Source organism: Mesitornis unicolor, unplaced genomic scaffold, assembly GCF_000695765.1.
Source record: "Mesitornis unicolor isolate BGI_N332 unplaced genomic scaffold, ASM69576v1 scaffold10406, whole genome shotgun sequence".
Classification (NCBI taxonomy): Eukaryota; Metazoa; Chordata; class Aves; order Mesitornithiformes; family Mesitornithidae; genus Mesitornis; species Mesitornis unicolor.
Genome location: NW_010188888.1, coordinates 26,918 through 37,221, shown reverse-complemented (window position 1 = coordinate 37,221; position 10,304 = coordinate 26,918). Strand labels below are relative to the sequence as shown.

Genomic DNA, 10,304 nt, shown 5'->3' with positions numbered 1-10,304 from the left:
AATGTTTCATGAGGCTTCCCATTAAATATTTAATAGCTTTTCTTAAATGTTTGACTCATGATTTTACTGTGGCAAGTTACTGTCCTATCCTTACACAAAACTTCCTGGTCACAGAGATGCATTTGCAGTGTGTGCTCAAGGCATCACTGGTGTTTCTTGCTGTAGAGACTGCTTTTTGCTGCCTGCTGGGTGCGATACATTCTGGGTTGATGTCCTCTGCCCTTGTTAATTCTGCCGTGGCTGGCATGGGCTGTAATTGTTGATGTAAACAATCATTTATATATAAGCAGCCATGTGAGGAAATGTTTAATCAGGCCAGGATTAACTACTTACATTTTCAAAATCAGGTGTTGACCGCTGACAGGATCTAAAAACTCTAGGACTGTCAATGTGTTCTAATTTGATTGTAGTGAAGTTAAACGTTTCCACTTCCCTGTGTTATTTTGCAGAGGATTAGAGGTTATTTTTACTGCCGCAGTAATGCACTGCAGTAGGGAATGCTGGAAGGTTCTAGCATGCATGACCTGGTTCAGCTGGATAACACTATTGATTTTATTTTAATTTTTTTCTTTCAGTGCCTCTGCTTTAGTTAATTTTAGCTTCATTTTCTGATTCTTGATTAGCTCGCTGGTAAGTTGTCATTACAACTTTCGGCTCCCTAGGGACAAGATCTATAAGGCAGACTTTTCCCGTGGAGGGTCATGATTCAGCCAGTTTACATATAATTTAAGCAGCAGTTGGCCTAATACCTTAAAGTGAAATCTGAGATACTTGGCCAAGAGTCATAAATTAGTGTTTATGTTAAGTACTCTGATTTAGAGACCTGCAGGAGGGGCCGGTGGGACCCATCATGCCCCTTGTGTTCTTTTTTTTCAATAGGCATGTGAAGTTAAAATCTCAAGGAAGATTAAGAAAGTACTTGTACTAAATGCAGAATTGCCACTTAACATTTCATTGGGAAAGCTTTGTTTCATCAAAGTTGCCATAATACCTGTTTGCCCAGGGTCGGTATTTGAATTTATGTTTTAAAGACCTATTCAAATAAATGAGCATAATAAAAATGTCTTTGTGGTTAGAGCAAGCTAATGAGCATTGACTTTCACTTTTACTGATGTTTTGTGGTTCCTGTAAGTTTGGTGCTGAGCTACATTTAGTTACTTGAAATTATTTTTATAAGATACAGAGAGTTTGTCTTGACGTTAACTTCTAGATAGTTTTGTCAAGCTGAGCTGGTGTCTCAGAATGCTGTATTGCGGTGGCAGATGGAGGATAGGTGAATTAGACTTGTCTTTCCTGACTATGTTGGTGCAGACCCTCTGTCACTTCGCCCAAGAAAAGATCATTATTTACTGAAAGACTTCCTGCGTGCATTAATTCTGTGGTCTCCACTTCAGAACCACAGTACCAGCCAGTGTAGAAGTTGGCAGAGATTTTCCTGTTCTTCTTCCACTTTATAGTGCTTATTGTCAGCCCTTACCTTTTGTTGGCACTCTGTAGGAGAAAACTTCAACGCGGTTTTGGTGGCGTGGTTGGTTGTGTTTTTTTTTCCTTTCCCCTATTACAGGCTTCCTCCTGCCACCTGGGAGAGAGTCACTCCTTCTTAGAGGGCCATTAAACTTTTGAGAGTTTGCAGGTGGTGAAGATTCCGCCACATTTCTAATTAAACTCTTCTTTATAGGCAATTATCCTTTCTTTAACCTGCTTCTAGGTTGCATTATGGGGTATTTAAATAATGTGGGGTATTTAACTATCTGCTTTTTTCTGCATCTGAGAGGTTGATTAAGTTTTTCATATTAGAGTTTGAGGGAATTTTAAAAGACATTACATACAGCTAATTGTGTTTCTTTCACTGTTTAATAACATTTTCTGTGGTAATTGTAAGTATGCTGATTAAATGTTTGCTACTGGTTGCTGCCTAAGCCATTTCTGTATTGACTTCTACTGATGTTTTGTTGGAATGGAAATTATGAACACACTTCTGGCAAAATACTGCCCATTTTTATGTAAGTAGTCAATAAATTTTGGCTTTTATTAGTGTAGCTAATATATATTCTTGTTGATGAGGAGGAAAACCCTACATATGTTTCCCAGTTTTGTACATAAAAATATAACAATTAAGAACTTGACTGCATCTTAGCACATTTGCTGGATAAATACATGGAAGCATTTTATAGTTAAATAAATGCTTACATCGGGTATAAAAATTAAAATATTTGTTTAAAACACAAGAAGAAAAGAAAAAAGCCTCAAAAGAAAAAAGCTTCAATGGTGATCTCTTGAAATGTTGTCGGCCAACAGCCTAATGATGTGCATTGCATAGTCTTCAGGAGATCCTCCACTTGGTAAGCCATCTCAAATATGTTACTTAGTCTATTGGAGGAGTACAGGAATACACAATAAAAAATAAACAAACCACACACACACACACAAAACACAAAAAACCTCAACCAAAACCAAAACCGAACAAAAAAAACCAAACAAAAACCCCAAAACAAACAAACAAGCAAAAAAACCCCAACAAAAACAAGATGCTGTGGAGGAGAAGCCCATAGAGCTGTGCTGTTTTTAAGAGATTTTTCCTGCAGGTGTTTGTAGCAATAAATTTCATTTAAATGGTGTTGTTCCTTATAAGTCTTACAGGCTATTCTATTATCTCCTCCACTGTAGAGGAGAACTGAAGTGTTTGGTCTGGTGCTGAACTGCCAGAGGTATAGCCGAGGGAAAGCATGCTCTGTATTTTTACTGAAAGCTGCTTTCTTCGCTGACTGCCATAGCTGGTGAAGGAGGTGGACACCCTGAACAAAGTTCTGCTGTTGCTTATGTATCCTAAGTGCGTGTGAAGCTGCCTGTGTTCACTGAGAAAGTGAACCTCAAAGCTAGACGCAGTTGTTTGAAAAGCTGCATTTCTAATGTTCTCCTTCACTGCTTGTTACTTCATTTAAACTGAATTGATTGTCATCATCTGCACTGGTCTAAGTGCTATTCTGTGCCTTCTCTGCAAGGAGAACTCCTGTGGTGGCAGATTTTGGTGAAGTTCCCTCGCAGGTGAGCTGTTAGGTACTGGAATTAATAATCACAAAATGGTAGGGGTTGGAAGGGACCTCTGGAGAGCATCCAGTCCAACCCCTCTGCTGAAGCAGGATCACCCAGAGAAGATCACACAGGGCCAGGTGGGATTTGAGTGTTTGCAGACGTTCAAATGCATGTCACTGCATCTTCCATTCTTAAATACTCGGTAATACCTGTAAAACAAAAGTGATGTGGTATGTGTACTTTATAAGGCACGTGTTTGGCGCATCCATGGTACGGCACTGTAGTTTAGGTAAACAGGAATTATTCCTTCATTCCCACAGGATTGTATGGAAAAGAAGTCCAACTACAGCAATGATTATTTGAAAATGAAATTGAGATATTTTTAGCTGTAATATTACACATGTTCTAATCTGAAAAATATCATCTATCTCTGTGGAAATTGGGATGTAATTGGTTAGTTACTGAACTTAGTTATTTGAAAAAGAAGGACAAGTGCCACAGTGTTCATGAACTGCATGAAGTGTCCTAAATGAGTTTGTCAGTCATCTAGATGCTGGCATTTGATACTCTGGCTTTAGTTTAGTTTTTATTCAAAGCAAAGGTAATGTTCTAATTGATTTCAAAGGTCATCTGATACCAAGTGCTTAGATTATTTTTTTCCAATTATTTTTCTTTTTTTAAGTCCCCTTACCCTGCCTGCTTTTTTTTCTCTTTGACTGGATGGCTTTGAGAGCAGAGAAAGAAAGGGCACTGGTGCAGCTTTTGGCTGGAGGAGCTGAACAGAATGGAAGGGAGTGGTGGGAATATCTTTGCATGTGGTTGGAAAAGGAACTGTGCTACAAAATGGGATGGCTTTGAACAGTGTTGGATGTGTTTGATTTATTTTTTTTAGTTGCAAAGTGTTGGTAAAGAATAAAATTCTAAAATAATATTGTGAATCAAAAATTAAGAATTTAAGAGTGTATCAGTGATTTTAAGTGAAAAAAATGCTGTAATTACTGTACAGTCTAATCTAATTGGAGCGAGGAGGTAGTTGTGCTGATAGAAGGCAGTTTTTTCAGTACTGAATTCCTGTGTGAAGAGGAGTCTCTGTACTGTGATTTTTTTTCTTATCTCCTCCCCCCCTCCACCGCAATATCAAGCGCACATGAAGATGAAAGCATAGCTTGAAATAATTTGACAGCCTAAAGGACACAAAACAGGACAGTGCAAGTGTGAACTTGGTGGTTTTTATGGAGTCTTACAGCCAGCATTCATTTTACAGCTTGCTTTCCAATTTATATGTGCGTAGTATTTGTCTTCGTGTATAAGTATAATACAGTCTACTTTGCGTCTCTGAAATGTCAGTGAGAACAACTTCACAGAAAGCTTTAAAACATCTTTCTGCATTAAGTACCAATGGGCATTTGAACATGAATCTTCTCAGTTCTGCAATTTCTTCCTCAGCAAAGTACAGCTTCCTTTTATTTCTCAGAATTATTTCAGAAATCTTAAAATAATTTGCATTGTATTTAATATGAAGATAATAAGCTAACTTTAAATAAACTTTTCTGTTTTCTTGTGTGTCTCGTTCTGCAGGTTAAAGTAGTGGGAGGAACGAAACCCAGAGATATCATTGGCTGGATAGACTTTTCAACATGAACCGTGCTTTTAGCAGGAAGAAGGGTAAGTAATTTAGCTTATGTTCCATGGGAAACATAAATACCCTGTATAATTTCTTTAGAATATCAAGAATTATACAAGGAAGTACTTAAGAATAATGGCACCTAATTAACTAGGTAGAGATGGGCAGCCTTCTATAAGATGTGCCGAGTAAAGCAATCTCGATTGATAGTTCTGGAGCTTTTTGGATCAGGAGGCTCATGTTATATCTCATAATGTTTTCTTTATTGAGAGGGATGTGTGTGTGCATGTATATATTTAAATACTGCCAAGGTTTAGGGCTGGGCTGGCCACTAAGTGCTGGACAGATGCTCTCTATTACACCCCTCCCCACGCCAGGAGGGGAAGAGAAGGAGAATAAGGGAGAGGGGCTTTATGGGTTGGAAAAGGAAACTAACAGATTTAATGAAACAGTAATACTAAACATGATAATTGTGTAAATAGGAAAAAATATAACACCAAAATAAAATCCTCCCCCCATCCCCCCCAGTGATGTTTACATCACCAGAGGCTCTGCAGAGCAGGGCAGTGGAAAAGTCCCAGACTGGACCCAGCAGCAGTGGGATGCAGGGGCTGGATTTAGGAACATGTGGATCAGGATCGGACGCAGACGAACCAGCAGAGTTCTGCTTGGACTTAGGCCATCACAGAAATACAGGGGGAAGAGAAGAGAAAGGATGGGACCCTTGTGATCCCTCAGCTTTATACTGAGTATGACATGTGTGGGATGGAATACCTCATTGGTCAGCTTTGGGTCATCTGTCCTGTCCGCTCCTCCCTGCAGGTGCATATACGGCACCCATGGTGTGACGGTAGCCTTGCCATGTTTACATAGCATACAAGCACTATCACTTGTAGAAGTGAACACCGTCTGGAAAAACGTGCAGTTAGTTTCGGAAAGTATAGTCACATAGAAGAGACTGAGCTGAAAAATAAAAACACTAAATAGAAAATTAGTTCTATTTAGCTCAAACTGGGACAAATACACACACTTTTCTTTACTGCACACACCAAAGGATGTGCTGGAGAGCTTTAGAACTTCTGAAGACTTAGAGACTTCTGTATTTATTATATATATTCACTGAGTTCTTATCCTTGGAGAAGCTATTTTAGGAAACTCTTATTATACTTGAACTTCAGTCGGCTGTCAACCAACACCCCCAGGTCCTTTTCTGCCTGGCAGCTCCAGCCACTCTTCCCCAAGCCTGTAGCGCTGCATGGGGTTGTTGTGACCCAAGTGCAGGACCTGGCACTTGGCCTTGTTGAAGCTGATCCAATTGGCCTCAGCCCATCAACCAGCCTATCCAAGTCCCTCTGCAGAGACATCCTACCCTCGAGCAGATCAACACTCCCACCCAGTTTGGTATTGTCTGCAAACTTTCTGAGGGAGCACTCAATCCGCTGAGAGAGATGTTAAACAGAACTGGCCCCAGAACTGAGCCCTGGGGAACACTGCTTATGACCAGCCACCAGCTAGATTTAGTTCCATTCACCACAACTCTGCTCGGCCATCCAGCCAGTTTTTATTCCAGAGAAGAGTAAACTTGTCCAAGCCATGCCCAGCCAGCTTCTCCAGGAGGATGCTGTGGGAGACGGTGTCAAAGGCCTTACTAAAGTCCAGGTAGACAACGTCCACAGCCTTTGCTTCATCCACTAGGTGGGTCTCCTGGTCATAGAAGGAGATCAGGTTCATCAGGCAGGACCTGCCTTTCATGAACCCGTGCTGGCTTAGGCTATTTTACTTTGAACAGATACTGTCTCTTGACTTCAGTGCAAGTTGATTTGACTACCAATTGCATGTGTTATAGAGAAGATCCTGTTGCAGAAATGTATGACTATACCAACTGTACAAAAACATCTATTCTGTTCTTCATTCATTGATCAATGAGTGCAGTTTACTCTATTGAATTAGTTTTTATAGATCTCTTTTTTTAAAGATCTCATTCCTTCTCTCATAAAAACAAATTGTAGAAGAACATTATGTATATTCTTGCTGCTTTATGACAAAGCTTGAGAAAACATTCATGCATCTATCCCAGTATCAGGGATGCTTTTGTATGTGATCCAGGTTTGGATCATGGTTTCTAAAGACGCCTCTTAACTTTTCCTTTAAAAAAAGGAGGAATTTTCTTTTCAAGTTTGGTAACATGCTCAGCTTGAAATGTCATGTTGTGAAAAGTCTGTATTGCAGATCAAAGTCTGTTAATCTTGAAACGTTTTCATCTTGACAAATTCAGTCTCTCTTAAATATCTTAGAGTTATGAATGTAATTCTTCTGTAAGAGACCTTTGTAAATGCTATATTTTCATGTATTTGCTTTTCTGTAGACAAAACATGGATGCACACTCCTGAAGCCTTATCAAAGCATTTTATTCCCTACAATGCAAAGGTAAGAACATACGAAGTTATTTTGTCCTCTTACCCTTAGAGCACAGCACATTCTATGTTTTAATTTGAAAACTGCAGAGACATGAATTAGCCAAATAAAATAGTGAGGAAAAACTTACTAAATGTCTGTTTTGCATATGAAAAATTTCTGTTTCTTAAATAATGGCCAATTGATTCTTGTTCTGAATGTTTTGATGGTTTTCTAGAAAGCAAACCACTGTTCCTTTTCTGCTTGATGCTGTGTTTCGTTTTAATGGATGCTAAGTGGATGGAAATGTTGAGTGCCAAGGAGTTTAACATCAGGCTGCATGCTTACAGTATTATAAAAATTAATAGCACAAACTTCTTCTGAACAATGGCAAAGGCAATGAGTAATGATCCTATCTGCTGAATATATTGCAATGTCCAATACTCCGGAAATATTGTAGAATAATAATGGAGTTTTTGCACAGTGAAAACCGGAGTCTTACTCATGCTTTCTTATACCAGTTACAATGCAGTTCTACAGTAGTATTTCAATTGATCTAATGGCATCTGTTCTGCTTCTGCTCCTGTTTAATGTGAGTTCTGTCCTCGCAGGACATCCTTGACCTCCCTGCTGTTGCTGCTAAGGTCTGGCAGAATACTCGCAGGGAGCTGCAATGTGCTGCAGCCTGCGTGGTTAAAAAAAAAGTTACCCATTTTTTCATGTGGAACACAGTAGAAAATTATTATTTAGAGCTGTCAGATACTCGATGCATTATTCCAAAGCAAGTGAAAAAATGTTCTGCTCTGTAACTGGAGTGTCAAGGGTATGGGATTTCCACATCCCCTTTTTTATTGAGAACTGGCATAAATTTTGTGCAGCTTTTATGAGGCTCGCTGGCATATACAGACATAACAACATTATTAGATCCCCAGGATGTTTCTACTTCAGTTCTCAAGTACCATTTTCATTAAGTTTTGCAGTATTGCTCTTTTTAAGAGGAAAGTGTGTATCTATTAGTACCTCATTTGGATTTTGTAATGTTTTGATTTTTAAAATATCCCACTGATTTCATCTCTTGTAACTAGATTGTGAAATAATGATTAAAAACTCAGGAAGCATTCATAAAGTGAGTACTGAAAAAAAAAACCTCACTGATTTTTTCTTTTCTTTTCCAAATGTTTGTGGTGTTCCACTTCCAATCCTATAACATTATATTCATATAACTTTTATATTTGTTGGGTGGAAGAGATAACACTTTATCTGGTTTATTTTAAAAGGTAATTATGTCAGTGAAGAATGGCATGTTCAGAAAATCAAATCAATTTGATGTCAAGCGATACCATGATAAAAAAAAGAAAAAAAAGTTCTTTTTCCATGGGCAAGTGAGCTGTATTCTGCTTCGAAGCTTCTTGAATACTAATTACCGTAGTTGAAGAACAGTGTTTCCTCTTCTTTATTAGATATAAGAATCATTTCTCTGACACCAGTCTTCCAAGATGATCAGAAGAAGGAGAGTTTACTAAGAGTGCTGGAAAAGATGGGGTTTTGTTTGCTTGCTTGATTCCTAAGACATCTTTAAGAATTAAAGAAAGCTTCTTGATTAAGTGCAGCTCATGAGTTGACTGTTACCTTATAGAAAACTATCCTAGCAAAGTTAAGAATTCCTGTTTCTGTGTCTGTAATGTCATTGTATGCTGCCATGGCAAAAGAGTTCAGCATTATCATGTTAGTCAAGGACAAAGGAGGTAGAAATTAGTTTGGAGCAAAATAAACTTTATTCATGACATCGAAAATGTCTGTGAAATTGTATCTGCTTTTATAAGATACTATAGATATTTTCCAGTACAAAAGAATAACTTCAATACTTTCCCATGTGTCTTTTTTATTATATATACTGTATATAAATAAATCCATCACAGTGTCTTCCACAACTTGTAAAGGTGGTTTACATTGAACAGAGGAAGGTTCTAATGGTTCTGTGTCCCACCTTCAGTCTGGAGAAGCTATTGCAAGCTGAATGAATTGCGCAATTCCACACTGAACCGGCACATGGACACTCTTGGCTGTTCTTGTACGTGTTGTTTTGAAAGAAAGAACATGAAGCCTGCGCTCAGATTCCTGCCTAACAATGACATCATCTGGGAAATATCTTCCTGAAGGAACAGGCTGTTTCTGAATGACATCATGGCCTGTTTATTTATGTGGCTTAGAGGTGCACCCCTAATTAAGCTGCCTCACTCCCTTAAAGAAGCTCTGAGTTAATAAAAGTGCTCCAAATTTTAGAAAGATTTGTCTTACTGGTAAAGTGGAATGCTTTTGCCAGTTCTATGAACTAAGATTGATTTTGTTATCAAATACTTGACAGCTTGGCTTGTTTCTTCATAGGAGTGTTTTGTCATTTCTGTTCAGTTTTCATTGTTCTGGGGGAGTTTTTGTTTGATAGACTGAGTATCTGGACAGATGGAGCTTAAGAATACTAAGTTGAAGCTTTAACTTGCTATATTTTGTGAAAAAAGCCAGATAGCCTGCAAAATGCTAATACAGAGCAGACCAGTACATGCTACAATTAAAAGAACAGTGGGATTATGAAGAGCAGCAGCTTCATACAGCAGGACAAAATAGAGCCAAAACCTAGGACAGCGGTTTTGCACGTCTTGTGCAGGTTGTTACAGTGCTAACTCTTAAGAGCTGTGAGCGCTTGGGCTTTTGATCTTGCTGTTCCTCTCATTGTAGCTTTGTACTGGGTTGGGTGTTTGTGAGGGGTAAGGGTCTGTCCTTTATGAAATGCTAAAGAAAATGAACTGTAACCTCGATTTGGGTAGACTATGTAGGTTTATACAAGCAGTAACAATGATCACATTGTTTTCCTGCAGTGCAGGGAACTTCCTCTAGACTTGCCAGTGTTGCTAGCTGGCAGCTGTGGACATCGAGTGGGAATTGGAGCAAAGGTGGTCTCGGTTCTTAAGTTTCTAACGGCCCATTGGACATCTTTGCAAGAGGGTCTGTAGATGTAGAGCTGTTTGTACTACCTCACTACATTTGAGTGGAATATAGGAATTGTTGAAGTTGTCTTATAGTTAATGTAAATTAAATCACCATATTGGCATCTGGTTTATGAAAAAAAAAGGCAAACAAGATGTCAACTTTTTTACATTAAAGTATTTGAAAATAACTAGGACTTGGTGAAAATAGCATTTCAATAAATTTGAGGGCTTAGTCTAACTTTACTATTTCCATAAAGAAGTGATGTTTG

At 38.6% G+C, this 10,304-nt stretch overlaps 1 protein-coding gene across 1 annotated transcript in view; it reads left to right on the top strand.

Moving 5' to 3' along the window:
* Positions 1–4,670: 4,670 nt before the first annotated feature.
* The window catches only part of GULP1 (GULP, engulfment adaptor PTB domain containing 1), a gene marked incomplete at its 3' end in the record, with an annotated part of 27,050 nt that continues 21,416 nt past the window's right edge, over positions 4,671–10,304 (top strand). Inside the window, exons 1-2 of the mRNA XM_010185882.1 lie at positions 4,671–4,698; positions 7,023–7,084. Coding sequence (XP_010184184.1) covers positions 4,671–4,698; positions 7,023–7,084 — 90 coding nt within the window. The remainder of the gene's footprint in view (positions 4,699–7,022; positions 7,085–10,304) is intronic.